This window comes from Heteronotia binoei, chromosome 9 (genome assembly GCF_032191835.1).
Source record: "Heteronotia binoei isolate CCM8104 ecotype False Entrance Well chromosome 9, APGP_CSIRO_Hbin_v1, whole genome shotgun sequence".
NCBI lineage: Eukaryota > Metazoa > Chordata > Lepidosauria > Squamata > Gekkonidae > Heteronotia > Heteronotia binoei.
The window spans coordinates 104,483,939-104,501,653 of NC_083231.1; the positions used below are offsets into that span (position 1 = coordinate 104,483,939).

Below are 17,715 nucleotides of genomic sequence, written 5' to 3' on the forward strand. Positions count from 1 at the left end.
TTGGGGTGGTCAAAGGGAATTCCCTCCATTTTGCGCAAATACAGACACTTCTTGGATCCAGTCCAGCATTTTCTATTGGCTCCACTCTGGGGATCAATTGTAATTATAGGAAAACTCCAGGCCCTACCTGGAGGCTGGCACCCTACCAATAGCAAAAACCAGACTGTCTGGAGATGCCCAGAAGCCTCCTACTTGTTTGGTGTAACCAGTGTATGTAGGGCCTCCTTTTTCTCTCAACAAATGGTCTTGTCTATGCCAGTAGCAGCTCAGGTGTAAAAGCAGTCATCTATTTCTTATTGTAGGTGGTGGTGCTGGGTTGCATATTTTGAACTGAAACTAGAATCCCAGAGGAATAATGTGCTTCTTCCAAACACAGGTGAATTCTTACTTCAATAAAGTTTTTAAAATAGGGGGACTGCAACTGACAAGAGCAATAAAAGTTGAGGAAAAATCAGACTTATTTAACACCCCTCCAAAAGACCCAATAAATACAAAAAAATAGATAAAATATGCATAAATTATTGAATCTATAAAAATAAAGAGTAACCCAAAGTATGTATAAAACAATTGCTCCAGGGGGGAAAAAACCCCTTCAGACACATTTTGGTAGCTCTTTTTGAAGGTCTTTGTATTTGTAGTCTTCTCCTGTTCTTTCTTTTCTCTATTCTGCTTTCTCCTGGGATTGCAGTGTCAATGACCCAAACTCTATTTCTCATTTTGTCTACAATGGTGATATAAGGGGTGTCACGTTCCAGATGTTTTATGTGCTTGCAATCGGAAGTCCCAAAGAATCTTTGTTTCATCATTCTCCATTATCTTGTCTGGTTTGTGCTTCCATGAATTTCTGGCTGATGACAAGCTGCATGTCTTACAAAGATTCCATTGTAAAAGAGCTGCAACTCTCTTGTAATGTTCTTTATAGTCAGTTTCAGCAATTTTACTGCAGGCACTGGCCTGTGGTCAACTATTTCATCTTTCGTCTTGCAAAGTCCACATTTGCTGTCCTTGGTCTCCTTAATCTTGGTTTTCATGCTTTTCATTTTGAGTGCCTACATTATTATTTTTATTAACAAGAAGAAGATTTTCACCCTCACTGCCCCCATAGGGCTCTCAAGGTGCCTAACAAATTAGAACACACAAATTAAACTCATCTTAAAAGCCACTGACACCAGCACACAAATGGATCAGCAAAACAAGTTAAACCCAGAGCTGAAGTACCAAAAATGAAAACAACAGTTAAAAATATTGAGAAGGAAGGAGGGATTTGTTGGGCCTCACAGGAATGGACGCTTAACTTCCTTACAGCTTCCTGACTCCAAACCTGGACCTCCATGGTTGTATCCCTGCCCTTTAAACCATCATCCTGAACACAATTCCAAACCTTTCTTACATTAAGTTGGAATCCTGGACAAACACGTCTAATTTTTTGGACACCCCCCCCCCCCCCCCGCAGTGCCTGATTAGCAACGCGCTTTGGGTAAGCATCGGTGGATGACAGATATGAATCTGCGAAGCTAGCATAAGTCGACTTGACAGCCGTGTCTGCAGGGAAGATTTTCGGCGACATCATCCCGAGGAAGGCCAGTTTCCTGGCAAAGACGACCTAGAGGCCTTGCCTGAACATAAACTCCGGCTACCATGAAACCTCCCTGCTCGAGTCTAGGCGGCCTTTGTTGGATGATGGAAACCTACATCATACATTTTCAGTCTGGCCAATATGTGGCAACAGTGGACAGAGATCCTGTAACTCTCTCTCTCTCTCCCCCTCCCCCTTTAAGAGCACCGCATGGGATTCTGATTGGCTGTAGCTATGCAGGTCTTTTCTCTCATTCTCTTTCTCTCCCCCCTCCTCCTCTTTTTTTTTCTTCTCCATCTTCTGTTGCTGTGCGGAGTTTGGCTCTGCCTCAGCAGCAGCAAGCAGCAGCAGCATGGGTGAGAGGTAGCAACAGATGCTGCACTTTGGGACTCGCGTCCATAGACCCCTGTTCGAAGAGCAGTCCAGAAGATCAGAAGGAAGGGGGGGAGAAGAGAGAGAGGAGAAGAGCAGAGCAGAAGGCATCTGACCCTCCCCCAGGGCAAAAAAAAAAAGAAGCAGCAACACTAGCCTTTGATCGTTCCCTCCCCCCTCCCCACGCGCACACCCATAAAAGCGAGGATTCCTCCGGCTGGCGTTGGCAGTCTCCCATCCCTCGCCGCCTGCTGGTCTCGCTCCCAGCGATGTCCACCCCAGGAGCCGACAGCGTGATGGATGGAGAGGGGGAGATGCCCTTCTGCAATGGGAGAGAGGCGAAGATGCCCTCCGGCGAGGCGAGAGGGGAAGCCTCGGCGGCAGAGAGGAGCAAAGGGAAAGTTGGGCGGCAGCAAGAAACCGTCTGGAGGAACGTCATCCTGATGTCCCTGCTCCATATCGGCGCCGTGTATTCCGTGGTCCTCATCCCCAAAAGCCACGTCTTCACTCTCATCTGGGGTAAGGGCATCGGTTCGGTTGTCTTCCCCAGCAGCGGCTGGTGTGCTCCGCTCACCCTCTAGAGAAGGGGCATCTGGAAGGCAGGGGTTAGTTTGTTAAGTCTCGGGTCTGATCCCCAGAGGGTTGATTCATTTCATACCAGGGCGAGCGGAGTGTGCGTCAGCTTTGCTTTGGTAGAGAAGGGGGTTTTATTTAAACGGTTCCTTCTGAGGTCAGTTCCGCTTCTGCTCAAGAAATCCCCTGGCTGCCCTTTGGCAGTGTCTTTGCGACCTTCCTGCATCCAGAAGAGATGGTTGCATCTTCGATACTCCCTGATGTCAGTTGGAGACACCATTTTGCTCTGCAAGCGGTATGGAAGGGGGAACCCACCCGCCCCTTTCATCACCTTGATGGTTCAGAATGCTTGAAAGGTGAACGATCCCTTTGCTGATCTTGTGAACGCCCACTTTTGGCAATGCGCTGGATGTGTCTTCTAGCCCTAAAAGGGGATGAAATACCTGCGGCTGCTCTCACAATCTTTGTGAGAAATCGGTGTGCGCACGTTGGGGGTAAATTATATGCCTAAATGTGTTAGTTGGAATGGGGGAGGCATTAATACAGAAACTGCCCCCTGATTTTAAAGTCACTTACAAAGGTTGGGGGATAGGAAGAAGTCCATTCGATTTAATTTTAATATATATATATATATATATATATATATATATATATATATATATATATATATATATATATATATATATATATATATATATATATGAGTTTGGGATTGGGGGTCTGGGAGGCTGCTCTTTTTAGCTTTCTAGCCCTAGTCTGGCTGGCTTAGTTTGAAATTTCATTTCTGAATGGAAGCACAAATAAAACCCTCAATGAAAGAATCCAGGACAGGAATAGAAAAGTCAATCAGTGGCAGTTCTTGAAGCCATCAGGAAAATTGCTAAACACCGACTTCTTTGGGCCAGATTAGGCCATGATAGTCCTAAAGAGCCTCTCTCATTCATTTCCTGCTGCTACTGTAGATTTTGCTGCTGATTTCTGGATACTACTTGGCTTGCTACATTAGCCTTGTCTGTCGTATCATGGAGACACACCATTTGTCTGCTTGTGATCATTCTCAAAGGCAGGACTAACCTTAGAAACCACCTTCCTCATCAGGATTCCTTTCCTTAGTTGTGACTCTCCCCTTCCATCTACAGGCTGGGAAGAATGCCTCTGAGCACGCTGAGAGTGCTTTTCCCCCTTGCCACTTACTGACCATGCATATTAAGATTATGATTTCAATAAACGCTGCCTGTTAATGTCTGTGACACTTTGCAGGTTTAACATAAACAAAAGGACAGGTCCCTGTAAGCCTTTTTCGGTGGGGAAAAGACACCTTAAAGTGTCAAGGAAAATAAATTCAGTCGTATAGTCTAAGATGATGCTGAAGAAGAGTAGTGGGTTTCGTTGAAGGCATCAAGGAAGAAGGGTTCTGAAGGACAAAAGAGGATCAAGAGAAGCAACCAGGCAGGTTATGAAGCCCGAGCAATCTGGCTGAGGACAAGCTTCCACACAACCCCGTGTCACTTTTGCGTGGCACTAAACTGTTTTGGAGGTCATTCATTCATAGGGTCGCCATGTCAGAAACGACTTGAGGGCACAACACAGAGAAACTGATCCCTTTGTGTTGCTGGCTTATTGATGCTATATGACCCCTGCCTGCCCTCTCTTTCGTCCTCATCTCCCCACTGACACTTGCCTTTGTGTTAACCTGCACCTCCAGGTTCTCCTTTGCGTGCCATAACTCTTGCAACTGCAGCACTGGCAAGGGCTGTCCCAGGACCTCTTTGTTTCTTTTGCACAGACCTCCTTCCCTGCATACGCTCCAGTGGTGCAATCTAGGAAGGACTAATGTGACATGTGATATTTCTAAACGTGTCCATTGGATCTTAAGCTTCCCATTTACATTTTAGAGGCTGTGCTCTCCTCCTCTATGTCACACCAGTTCAGGAATGTCCATACGTTAACAACAATGCTTCCTAGAATATATCCAACCCACATAGCAATGCCCTGTGGGTTTCTGATTTTTTTGCTTTGATGTCTTTTCCTTTCGGTAATTTAATTGGTTATTTGAAGGCTGTGCCTGCTCCATCTTTAGGGTTGCTGGCTCTGGGTTGGTAAAGATCCAGAGATTTTGAGGGTGGAGCCTGAGGAAGGTGGGGCTTGGGAAGGGGAAGGACCTCAGGAGGATATAATGCTGCAGAATCCATCCTCCAAAGCAGCCATTTTCTCCAGGGGGGTTGTGGTTGGTTGTCTGGAGCAATGCTCCCTCTAAGCTGTGGCATCTTCTGATCAAAAATTCTACTTTGTGAGCTACTGGCATTAAAGTTGTGGATGAGAAATTTGGCTACTGCATAAATTAGTTTGTTCTGGGCCCATCCTTCCTGAGCTAAGACAAAAATGTGTGAGCCAGAGGCTAAAAAACTGCAAGCTAGCTCATACTAACAGCTTAGAAGAAGCCAGGGCTTTAAAAAAATTATTATTAAAGCAGGAACGCACAGGAATGCAGTCCCAGCTGGCTTGACATCGGGGTGTGGCCTAATATGCAAATAAGTTCCTGCTGGGATTTTTCTATTAAAAAGCCCTCTGTGAAACAATGGTGACATCAGGGGTGTGCGGCCTAATATACAAATTCATTCCTGCTGGGCTTTTTCTACAAAGAAAACCCTGGAAGGAACACTGGTATGGAGATCAATTATAATAGCAGGAGATCCCAGGTGCCCCCTGGATGTTGGCAACCCTATACATTTAAAAAGGAAGAGAGAAACAGCAGTCCTCTTTCAGCAACACTCTCCTTCTACCCCAGGACACTAAATTGCCTGGATACTGCGCTTTTGTTTTCACATGGGAAGAAGACTATCACATAAAACAGGGGTGGCCAACGGTAGCTCTCCAGATGTTTTTGCCTACAACTTCCATCAGCCCCAGCCAGCATGGCCAATGGCTGGGGCTGATGGGAGTTGTAGGCAAAAAAAAACATCTGGAGATCTACCATTGGCCACTCCTGACATAAAAGACAGTATGTTGTGTGTGTGAGGGGTGCATTTGCTGCTCTGTGGGCTAAGCCCTAATACCTACTTTTTACTGAGTGAGGAAACAGACTAATTTCGCACTAGTCCTTTAATCCTGGTTTAGCCTTGTCCCCGGGTTGACATTCTACACTAAAATCATAGAGTTGGTTTCTCTTATTCTATGATTCTAGTGTAGAATGTCAGTTTGGGGACAGGGCAAAACCAGGATTAAAGGTCTAGTGCGAAATTGGTGTGAGTCTAAAGTAGGAAATCACTTGTGTAGGAATACTCATTAAGAACACAAGAAGTTAAGATGAGCATCGCTGGATCAGACTAGTGGTCTAACTAGTCCAGCATCCTGGCTCACGCTGGCCAGCCAGTTACCCTGGAGAGCCGACAACAGGGCATAGAGGCCAAAGTTGCCTCCTTGGTACCACTGCTCCTTCTAAGGTGTGGAGTCTTGTGAGCAAAAATTCTACTTTGTGAGCTACTAGCATTAAAGTTGTGAGCAAGCAATTTGGCTGTTGTATAAATCAGTTTGCTCTGGGGCCATCCTTCCTGGGCTAAGACAAAAATGTGTGAGTTGGAGGCTCAAAAAAACCTGTGAACTAGCTCACACTACCTCAGTTTAGAGGGAACACTGAATTTGGTACTGCCTTTGAATATGGAGGTTGCTTTCAGTCAACATGGCTAGTAGCCACTGATGGACCTTTCCTCCATGAATTTGTCTAATCCTCTTTCAAAGCCATCTGTGCTTGTGGCCATCACTACATCTTCTAGTTCTACATTTTAATCACTCAGTGGCTAAATATTTCCTTTTGTCCATCCTGAATCTACCCCTTCATCATCTTGGTTGCCCTCTTGTATAACTTTTTCCAGCTCTGCAAGATCCTTTTTGAGATGTGTGCGCATTAAGTGCCATCCAGTCACTTCTGACATGGTGCCCCTATGAATTAATCTATCGTTAACACCCTTCCTCAGTAGGCTTGCTAGGTCCAATTCAAGAAATATCTGGGGACTTTGGAAATGGATCCAGGAGACTTTGGGGGTGGAGCCAGGGCAAGGGTGTGACAAGCACGATTGAACTCCAAAGGGAGTTCTGGCTATCACATTTAAAGGAACCGCATACTTTTAAAATGCCTTCCATCCAATGGAAATAATGAAGGATAGGGGCTCATAGAATTGGACCCCCTGGTCCAATCTTTTTGGAACTTGGAAGATTTTTGGAGGAGAGGCAACAGATGATATGCTGAAAATTTGGTGCCTCTACCTCAGAAAACAGCACCCCCTCCCGGAGCCCCAGACACCCATGGATCAATTCTCTGTTATACCCATAGGGAATAGTGGAGTGCCTGGCAGACATTTCCCTCCCTCCTCCACTGCTTTCTGATAATCCTGAAGTGGGGGGGAGGGCCTTCAAACCAGGAGATCCCTTGTGCACAACTGGGGATTGGCAACTCTATTCCTCAGGTCTTGCAAACTTCTGAAGGCCGTGGCTTCCTTCATTGAGTCAATCCATCTCATGTTGGGTCTTCCTCTTTTCCTGTTTCCTTCCACTTTTTTAGTATTACTGTCTTTTTCCAGATCTGCATGATACTTTTTGAGAGACTGCACAGAGTGATCCAAATGCCTACTCAGGAACTATGCCTAATCAGAATTTTTCACTCATTTGATTGCATAGACGCAGGAATGCACAGGAACGCAGTTCTGGCTGGCTTGGTGTAAGGGGTGTGGCCTAATATGCAAAGGAGTTAATGCTAGGCCTTTTTCTACAAAAAAAAATCCCTGTGCAAAACAATGGTGACGCCAGGGGATGTGGCCTAATATGCAAATGAGTTCCTGCTGGGCTTTTTCTACCAAAAAAGCCCTGGACTCAGTTATCCTGGATCACTATGGAAGAAAGGGGGAAATCATCTAATTGTTCAGGTTCCCTAATAGAGAAATCCCAAGCAGAGTTACAACCTTCTAAGCCCATAGACTTCAAGAGTATAATTGTTTCAGATTGCACTGTAGGTATCAAATGGTTTTATACTTCCTACACAACGCTGAATGAAATCAATATCTATCTTGTCCTGTGCTTAGTTTCTGTCACTGGTCAGACAGATTTTTCTGTGCACAAGTATAGTGTGAAGATAGACACCAGCATCCCCCCACCCATTTATCATCAAGTGTCTGATACTATGAAGGACATTTCTTTTGAATGTGGGGATTCCATGACACTGCCACGGTGAATAGAACCATCCTCCATGATTTTGTCAGGTTTTTAAAAGAGCCATCTAAGTTAGTAGTCATCGTACCATAAGGCAGGCCCCTTCTAAGTAACACTAGGAGATCTCCTGCTATTACAATCGATCTCCAGGTAACCAGGATCAGTTCTCCTGGAAAGAATGGTTGCTTTGGAGCAGGGGTGACCAAACTTGTTAATGTAAGAGCCACACAGAATAAACATCAAATGTTTGAGGGAGGGAGGGAAGGAAGGAAGGCAGGCGAGAGGGAGATGGGGAGGGAGAGAGGTGGAAAGAAAACAACTTGAAATACATTCTCCATTCTGCTGGCTGGCTTGGCTTGGAGAATTGATTTAAAGAGACAAATGCCTTATCCAAGCCAGCCAATGGGGTGGTGGGGGCTTCAAGAGCCACAAGTTTGTGGTGGGGGCTTCAAGAGCCCAAGCCACAGTTTGGCCACCCCTGCTTTGGATGGTGGACTCTAAGGCATAGTTCCCTGCTGAGGTCCCTCCCTTCCCCAATTCCTCCCTTTCTCAGGCTTCCCCCCTCCAAATCTCTGGGTATTTCCCAACCCAGAGTTAGCAACCCGTATCAATTCCATCTTGTGATAGGTGTGAGGACCCCAGATTTTATATTGACCTGCTTGACACATTACTAGCTTGGTATATTAAAACTGCCTAGACTCCAAGATGGTAAAGTTAACTTGTCTGTCTTGGTATATATGTTCCTGTGTCTGTCACCAAGGCAACCAAAACCTTTCCTTCCTGTAATTCCACAATGCAAAAGCTAATCAGCCTTGTTACCAGGCGGAGGGGAACTGAGTAAAAATTCTGTCCTTTCTCTTAATTTAAATCAGACTTAATCAGGTAGGGAATGGAAATCTCTGTTGTATTAGCTTCCCTGATTGACTTTTCACAACCTGTGCCTCTAGCAGTCTCTTTAAAGTTATTGATTGGTTTCCATCACCATCTCAGGGACCCCTCTGCACAATACTGAAGGGTGATATGCAAATGAGTTTCTGCTGGGCTTTTTCTACAAAAAAGCCCTGTGTGAAACAATGATGATGTCAGGGGTGTGACCTAATATGCAAATGAGTTCCTGCAGGGCTTTTTTTTAAACCCCCCAAAAAGCCCTGACCATCCTGAAATAGCTTCATCAAAGATATTCAGAAACAGAGTGGGTAACATCCCAGTCCTCCTAAACAGAGTTGGTGGTGGTAGAAAGTGCTGTCAAGTCTTAGATGAATTATGGGGACCCCATAGAGCAGGGGTGGCCAACGGTAGCTCTCCAGATGTTTTTTGCCTACATTTCCCATCAGCCCCAGCCAGCATGGCCAATGGCTGGGGCTGATGGGAGTTATAGGCAAAAAACATCTGGAGAGCTACCGCTGGACATCCCTGCCATAGGGCAAGAGTGCCCAGCATGATGCCCATGCATGTCACAGCAGCTGCCATTGGTGCTCACTAAGTGTTTTTAAAGAAGCAGGCAGGGCCAGGTAGCAGGGCTTTCGCCCAACAAGGATTCTGACTGACTACTGGAGATTTGATTTGGCTGTAAGGATTTTTTTTAAAAAGTCACTTTGACAGCTGCTGCCATCACGGGATAAGGCTCTGCACTGTGTTACTAAAGTTAAGCTGTGGCAGCCATTTTGTGGCTGGCTCCACCTCCTGTGGCAGCCATTCTGTGTGTCAGAATTCCAAATGTAACTGCTGGCTTAAAGAGGTTTGGGGTTTTCAAGGCAAGAGGCATTCAGAGTTGGTTTGCTGTTGCCCGCCTCTGCATTGCAATGCTGAGCTTTCTTGGTGGTCTCCTATCCAGGCACTAACCGGGGCTGCCCTGCTTAGCTTCTGAGATCTGACAAGATTGAGCCATCTAGGACAGAGTGAAACCCTTTGAAATCCCTTGAAATCAATGGGCTTTGAAAGATGTAATTGCATTTAGGGGCAGCACTGCAAAGCACGTATATGCCTTGTTCCCATTATACCACCACAAAAAGGTCATGATTTTTATTTAAATTTAGACCTATGTTCTTTTAATGTTTGAAATTCCAAGTGACGTGAATTTCTAATAATGAGCCTGTTCTTTATCTGTTGCATCAAACAGCTTCTGAATTAAAATCCTTTGTGCTTACCTATTTTTAAAGACTTCATGCTGGATATTCCTGGTAAACAGATTTTTTTTTTCCTTATATGAGAAGCAGCTGAGGTATCTCCAAATACCTGGAGGGCAGAAAGAAAAGTATTTTGCAGAGGATTATTTATTTAGAGCCTTTTGGGGGTTATGGCATCGATTACTATATTGTTGTGACTTTAAATTATTAAGCAAAAAACCTGCTGATGGTACCAAGACTAGGAGGTTGGTAATAGCCCCTCAGTAATTAATTCCATGTGATAATGATGTATGGCGTGGAGAAATAGCTTCTTTTTTTCAGTCTTGAAGCTACAATCAGTCACATTCATAACCCTTTGTTCAAGCACCATAAGCGAAGGAGGATAATTTCTCTCTTCGAAAGTTCTCCGTTAAAAATAAATACTGCATAGCTCAGTTCTTGCTGATTTCTTTTAGATGAAAGAGATCTTTTAAAACCTTTTTGTTAGTTTTAAAAAAATAAAATAAAAATACAAGCAAGCAAACGAGAAAACCAAATCAGGAACATATAATGGGAATAATAAATGTTTAAGAGCAAAGTAAAATCCATGCATTTCAATGCAATGTGTAAAGCACATGACTTTAAAATAATTTGGTATTGACTAGGTAGAGTGGTATTTGAGCACGATCAACCAACATACAGCAGGTAGGGAAAAAGTTTCGATCTAAGCCCTGGTGTAACAGTCCCATTGATGGTTCCATAGGCCATAGCTATCTGTTGTGTTTGCATGTTAAGTGCTGTCGCGTCACTTCTGACCCTATGAATTAATGACCTCCAGAATGTTCTTTCATTAATAGCCTTAATCAAGTCTCACAAACTGAAGCTTGGGGCTTCCTTGATTGAATCAAACTATCTTATGTTGGGTCTTCCCCTTTTAGGGTCACCAATCCTCAGTTGGGAAAAGGTTAGCAGACAAGAGCCTCTATGTAACAAAGTCTCATTTAAAGCAACTACAAAATATTTATGTATGTATTTCACAAATGAAGATTGTATCTTTTGGGAGATTGCAGGATTTTGAGTGCTTGTTGGAGGAAAAAAAACCTCGTCCCTGAATGTAAAGCTTAGATAAAGCCTTGCCGTGAAACATAGTGGAAAACTGGTTCTAGAAATAAGCTACCGTCCTGTGATTGTTATATACTGAATACGATACAGAGAGGAAGAGAACCATACAATGTTGGAGCAGAAGCTATCCACTTAATTGAGACTGGTTCTCATTTAATGAACACTTAACTTTCGGACTGTTTTGGATTGCATACTATGACTATTGTGTTCCATTTCCACTAGTTGTAATTTGGACATCGTACATGTAATATTGCTCATCGTTATATTCAAGTGGTTTGTGAAATATATACAGAAGTATTTTGTAGTTGGTTTAAATAAGACTTCGTTACATGGAGACTCTTGCCTTCTAACCTTTTCCACACTTCGTGTTGTTCACATTGCTGCTAAATCCCCAGTTGGGGGCAGGGGACTCCCTGATTTGGAGGCCCTCCCCCCACTTCAGGGTTATCAGAACAGAGGGGTGTTGAATGTCCATTGGGCACTCCATTATATCTTATGGAGACTGGTCCCCATAGGGTATAATGGAGAATCAATCTGTGGGTATCTGGGACTGTGTGTGGGGGAAGCTGTTGTTTGAGACAGAGGCACCAAATTTTCAATACAGCATCTCGTGCCTCTCCTCAAAAAAGCCCCCCAAGTTAAAAAAAAAAAATGGATCGGGGGTCCAATTCTATGAGCTCCAAAAGAAGGTGCTCCCATCTTCCATCATTTCCAATGAAGGGAAAGCGTTTAAACGGACCATGGTCCCTTTCAATGTGATGGCCAGGACTCCCTTCAGAATTCAATCATGCTTGTCAGAACCTTGCTCCTGGCTCCACCCCAAAGTCCCCAGATATTTCCTGAGTTGGACCTGGCAACCCTATCCCCTTTACCTGCTATCTTCAACTTTTCCTAGCATTATTCTCTTTTCCAGTGACTCTTGAATTCTCATAATGTGACCAAAGTATGATAACATCATTTTGATCATTTTAGCTTCTAGGGAGAGTTCAGGCTTGATTTGATCTAGAACCCATTGATTTGTCTTTTTTGGCAGTCCATGGTATCTGTACAACTATCCTCCAATGCCATATCTCAAATGAACCCACTTTCTTTCTGTCAGTTTTCTTCATTACCCAACTTTCACACTCACACATAGTATGGCATGAATTATCTTGATCTTGGTTGCCAGTGACACATCCATAGACTTAAGAATCTTTTCTAGCTCCTTCATGGCTGCCTTCTCCTTCTTTCTTGGGCACAGACTCCCTTTTGATTGGTGATGGAATCAACTGTACCAAGATTTAATAGTTGTTTGGCTATAGCTGTTTCCACTTCGGTTGCTTCTGAAAGACAAGAAATAAGTTCCATGTGTACTACTTTTACTTCATAAGAACATAAGAGAAGCCATATTGGATCAGGCCAATGGCCAATCCAATCCAACACAGTGGCCAAAAAAACCAGGTGCCATCAGGAGGTCCATCAGTGGGACCAGGACACTGGAAGCACTCCGATGGTTGCCCCCACCCCAAGAATACAGAGCATCACTGCCCCAGAGAGTTCCAACAATACGCTGTGGCTAATAGCCACTGATGGACCTCTGCTCCATATGTTTATCCAATCCCCTCTTGAAGTTGTCTATGCTTTAGTCTCTGAAGAATAGCCCAATATTGTTGCACCAGAGTCCTTTATAGATCACTTTACCTGTTTATATATACAGCTTCAAATACCCTCTTCAGGATTCATGAACTCACCCAACCACAATGGATAGACAAAGGCTCTGGGCTAAGAGAACCACATTTTAAATTTTCTTAAGCCTGTTTCCTTCCATTTTTCTACTCCCTTCCCCCCAAATAGGAAGTCTTTGTTAAATTTCTTTCTGAGACAAAAATATTTGCTATTCTTGACATTCTCTGCTTGTCTTTCTCTCTGCTGAGTGCACACCTACACTTTTTATTTTTGGAAAGGTTTTGTTTTTTTGGGTTTTTGGTCTGGAAGGGCTGACGCATTTTATCTGAAAAATGTTTGACAGATTAGAACAGCAAGAGCAGGTCATGAGTATAAAGAGTAAGACTCAAGGCCGTCTTTTTCTTGCAGATGGATGGAAATATCTTTGGAAGACATTTCCCACAACTGCCAGCATTCAAGTCTATATAATCCCCTGAGAAAGAAGGATACTATGTGTAGTTGGCCTGAACTATATGAATGATGGTCAATTGTTGTGAGATTTGCAGATGTATAAATTGCATCCAAAGATCTCCAGGCTTTCCAGTTGAGCTTTGGTTTTTTTTGGTTCTAATCCCCGGTTGGGGGCAGGGGATCCCCTGGTTTGGAAGCCTTCCCCCCATTTCAGAGTTATCAGAAAGCAGGTAGGGAGGAAATGTCCACTGAACACTCCATTGTACCCTATGGAGACCAATCCTCATAGGGCATAATGGAGAATTGATCCATGGGTATCTGGAGCTCTGTTTCTTGAGTTAAAGGCCCAAATTTTCAGCATATCATCTTGTGCCTCTCCTCAAAAAAGAAAAAGACCCAAGTTTAAAAACTATCAGACCAGGGGGTTCAACTCTGTGAGTCCCCAAAGAGGGTGCCCCTATCCTCCTTTATTTCAAATAGAGGGGGTATTTACAAGGAGCATGGTCCCTTTAAATGTGATGGCCAGAACTCCCTTCAGAGTTCAATTTGTGCTTCTCACTACCTTGCTCCTGGCTCCACCCCGCAATGCCTCCTAGCTCCGCCCACAATGTCTCCTGGCTCCACCACCAAAGTCCCCAGATATTTCACCCAGCATACAAAGCCTCACAGTAACACTAAACAAGTTGATGTTTCATTTTTTCATGTTTTGCATTTAAAAATATATAGCATTACTGAGCAACAGGGCTGTATTTCATGGCTGTTTTTCCCACATTAGGCAGAGACCACTGAGTCGCCTCGTGCCTTTTTCCAGTTATCTCATTACCTCATGACCCACCTGCAAAAGAATGAGGGTCTTGACTTTTGGGTCATGACCCACAGTTTAAGAACTGAGTTAAAGAAAAAATGGGAAGGAGGAGGGCAGTGAGCCTCTCAAGCCCCTGAACTGCATCCCAGAGGTAGCCCTGCAAAGCCCTAAGTGGGGCCTGGAGATCTCCCAGAATTACAACTGATCTCCAGGCAACAGAGATCATAATGCCCCTGTATAAATTGATGTTGCATCCTTGTTTGGAATACTGTGAACGATTCTGATCACCACACCGCAAAAAATATGTCCCAGCATTGAAAAAAAGTGCAGAAAAGGGTAACTAGAACGATTAAGGGTGGAAACGCTTTCCCTGTGAAGAAAGATTAGTGCTTGGGTCTCTTTAGCTTGGAGAAATGTTGACTGAGGGGTGACATGATAGAGGTTTACAAGATTATGCATGGGATAGAGAAGGTAGGGAAAGAAGTACTTTTCTCCTTTTCTCACAATACAAGAACTCGTGGGCACTCAATGAAATTTCTGAGCAGTGGGGTTACTTCTTCACCCCAGGCGTGATTAACACATGGTATTCATTGCCACAGGAGGTGGTAGCAGCTGCAAGCATAGACAGCTTGAAGAGGGGATTGGATAAACATACAGAGCAGAGGTCCATCAGTGGCTGTTAGCCACAAAGTATAGACGGAACTCTGTGTCTGGGGCAGTGATGCTCTGTATTCTTGGTGCTTGTGGGGGGGCAACAGTGGGAGGGCTTTTAGTGTCCTGGCCCCACTGGTAGACCTCCTGATGGCACCTGAGTTTTTTTGGCCCTGGTGTGACACAGAGTGTTGGACTGGATGGGCCATTGGCCTGATCTAACATGACTTCTCTTATGTTCTCATGAGAGCGGTTCTTTCCCCCCACCCCCTGAAAAAATGACTGCTTTGAAGAATGAACTTTATGACATTGTACCCCACTGACATCCCATAGCTCCCAAAACCCTTCCCTCCCCTGGCTCCACCCTGCCCCCCAAATTCCAGGCATTTTCCAACCCAGAGTTGGCAAGCCTATGATAAGGAGATTCAGGGTTAAGAGAGTGGTCCCCCCCTTCCAGATCCTTTGCAGGCATTTGTCTCATTTTAATAAAATGCTCCCCAGATTTGGGTTAGATAAAAATATGGAGCAGAGGTCCATCAGTGGCTATTAGCCACAGTGTGTATATATATGTGTGACACAGAGTGTTGGACTAGATGGGCCATTGGCCTGATCCAACATGGCTTCTCTTATGTTCTTATGTTCTGCAGTTCAGGCATTTGGAAGGAAGGTATCTGTAGCTTTAGAATGTCTATGATGCCCCCTTTCCTTTGCTGCTCCTCTATAGAGACCAGCTCTGTAATAATGTCTGGGCAGGCATCCAGACTGAAAAGGTGCCCTGTATCTCCCTTGTCTCACATTGTCTGGCTTGCCAGTTCAGGCCATAAATCGACACAAAATGCCGGTCAGATGAACCAGTTTCTCTTCTCTTCTTCCCCCCACTCTCTCTCCAGTCTTGGCATGAGATACTTCCATTCAATGATCCAGATGACTTCTTAGATGAGTTTTCCAGAGAATGATTTTAAAAAGATACAGTAAAACTTCTACAGAAGCATCCAAACCTTTGCTGACTGTTCATCAGCAGAGCTTTTTTGGTAGAAAAAGCCCAGCAAGAACTCGTTTGCATATTAGGCCACACCCCCTGATGCCAAGCCAGCCGGAACTGCGTTTCTGCTAAAAAAAAAAAAGCCTTGTTCATCAGTAAGAAGTAGTTGGTGGTATGTGAACGGCTCGGAGAGGTCGTTGTGAGCTAAGGTTAGACAGAGGCTAAAACAGCTTAAGGTTGGGAAATACCTGAAGATTTTGAGGGTGGAACTTGAGGAGGGGGTGGTTTAGGAATGGGAGAGACTGCAAGGGAGTATAATGCTATACAGTCCACCTTCAAAAATGGCCATTTCCTTTAGATGAATTGATCTCTGTCGCCTGGAGACCAGTTGTAATCTGTAATCAAAAACCATTTGAAGGCTGGCATTTCCAGGCTAAGAGGCAGAAAAACACGTGACATACAAAGTGTCCAATGAAGCCCCAGTATCATACGGACCCCCATAGACAAGAACCAGGAAGGGGAGGTGACTTGGAGGCGGTAAATGGCAAACTCTAAACACTGTCTCTGTTTGTCCACTTTATTTCTAAAAACACCTGCATTGAGGTCCTGTTGTATTTATTTGCTTATTTCTTCTCTCTTCCAAGGAGGTTCAAAAGTGATATACATGGTGGCCTCCACTCATGTTACCCTCAAAGAATCAAAGAGTTGGAAGGGACCTCCAGGGTCATCTAGTCCAACCCCTGATAACAGTTCTGTGAGGTGTCAGGCTCAGGGAAGGTGATTAGTCCAAGATCAACCAGTGAACTTCATAGAATCATACAGTTGGAAGGTACCTCTAGGGTCATCTAGTCCAACCTCCTGCACAATGTAGGAAATTCACAAATACCTCCCCCTAAATTCACAGGATCTTCATTGCTGTCAGATGGCCATCTAGCCTCTGTTTAAAAACCCCCAAGGAAGAATAGCCCACCACCTCTCGAGAGGGTTGGACTAGATGACCCTGGAGGTCCCTTCCAACTCTAGGATTCTATGATTTTCCTTCCTTGGAGGTATTTCAACAGAAGCTTTGTGGCCCTCTGACAGCAATGAGGAACCGCTCTAATGGTCAGGAAGTTCTTCCTGATGTTGAGCCAGAAACTCTTTTGATTTAATTTCTACCCATTGGATCTGGTCCTACCTTCTGGGGCCACAGAAAACAATTCCACACCATCCTCTATATGACAGCCCTTCAAGTACTTGGAGATGGTGATCATATCACCTCTCAACTGTCTCCTTTCCAGGCTAAACATGCCCAGCTCCTCAACCTTTCTTCATAGGACTTGGTCTTCAGATGATGATGTGGGATTTGAACCCTGGTCTCTCCCTTGTAGGATTAGAGAGCCAGTTTGGTGTAGTTGTTACTGGACTATAATCTAGAAGAACCAAGTTTGATTCCCCACTTTTCCATATGCGCCTGCTGAGTGACTTTGGGCCAGACAGTTCTCTCAAAGCTGTTCTCTCAAGAGCAGTTTCTGTCGGTGCTCTGTCAGCCCCACCTACCTCACAGGATGTATGATGTGGGAAGGGGAAAAGAAGGGAAAGGGAAAGGAGATTGTAAACAGCTCTGAGACTCCGAGTGAAGGGAGGGGTGCAAATCTAATCTCTTCTTTTTAGCAGCTTCCATTTGGAGCCTGGAGATTTCCAGGGATTACAGCTGATCTTCAGACCACAGAGATCAGTTCGCCTGGAGAAAACAGCAGCTTCAGAGGACAGACTCGATGGCTTGGCATAATACTTTGCTTGGGTCTCTCTTCAGACTCAACCCCCAAATCTTCAAGAATTTCCCAATCAGGAGTTGGTCACCGCCTTTCCGCACCTGTATGATGCTTTACGCTATCAGAGCTACACATGCGTATGTTTAACATGCAGTTAGTTACCAAGAGTGAGTTCTGAGATGTGAAGAGGGGGGTATCCCCAATTTTCATTTCTTTTCAGCCATGGACTCATTATGGTGTTAGTTAGACAAATCATCTCTCAGCTTTATGCCGAGGGCTGCCAGCTCCAAATTGGTAAATACCCAGAGGTTTTGGGGGTGGAGCCTAAGGAGGGCAGGATTTGGGGAGGGAAGGGACTTCAATGGGCATAATGCCATAGTCCCCACCTTCAAAAGTGCCCATTTTCTCTCGGTTGCCTGGAGAGCTATTGTAATCCCAGGAGATCTTCAGCAACCACC

At 44.5% G+C, this 17,715-nt stretch overlaps 1 protein-coding gene across 1 annotated transcript in view; it reads left to right on the forward strand.

Moving 5' to 3' along the window:
* The first annotated feature begins 2,217 nt into the window (after positions 1-2,217).
* SCD5 (stearoyl-CoA desaturase 5) overlaps positions 2,218-17,715 on the forward strand; it is a 72,768-nt gene continuing 57,270 nt past the window's right edge. Inside the window, exon 1 of the mRNA XM_060247401.1 lies at positions 2,218-2,467. Within this exon, the coding sequence (XP_060103384.1) occupies positions 2,218-2,467 (250 nt within the window). The remainder of the gene's footprint in view (positions 2,468-17,715) is intronic.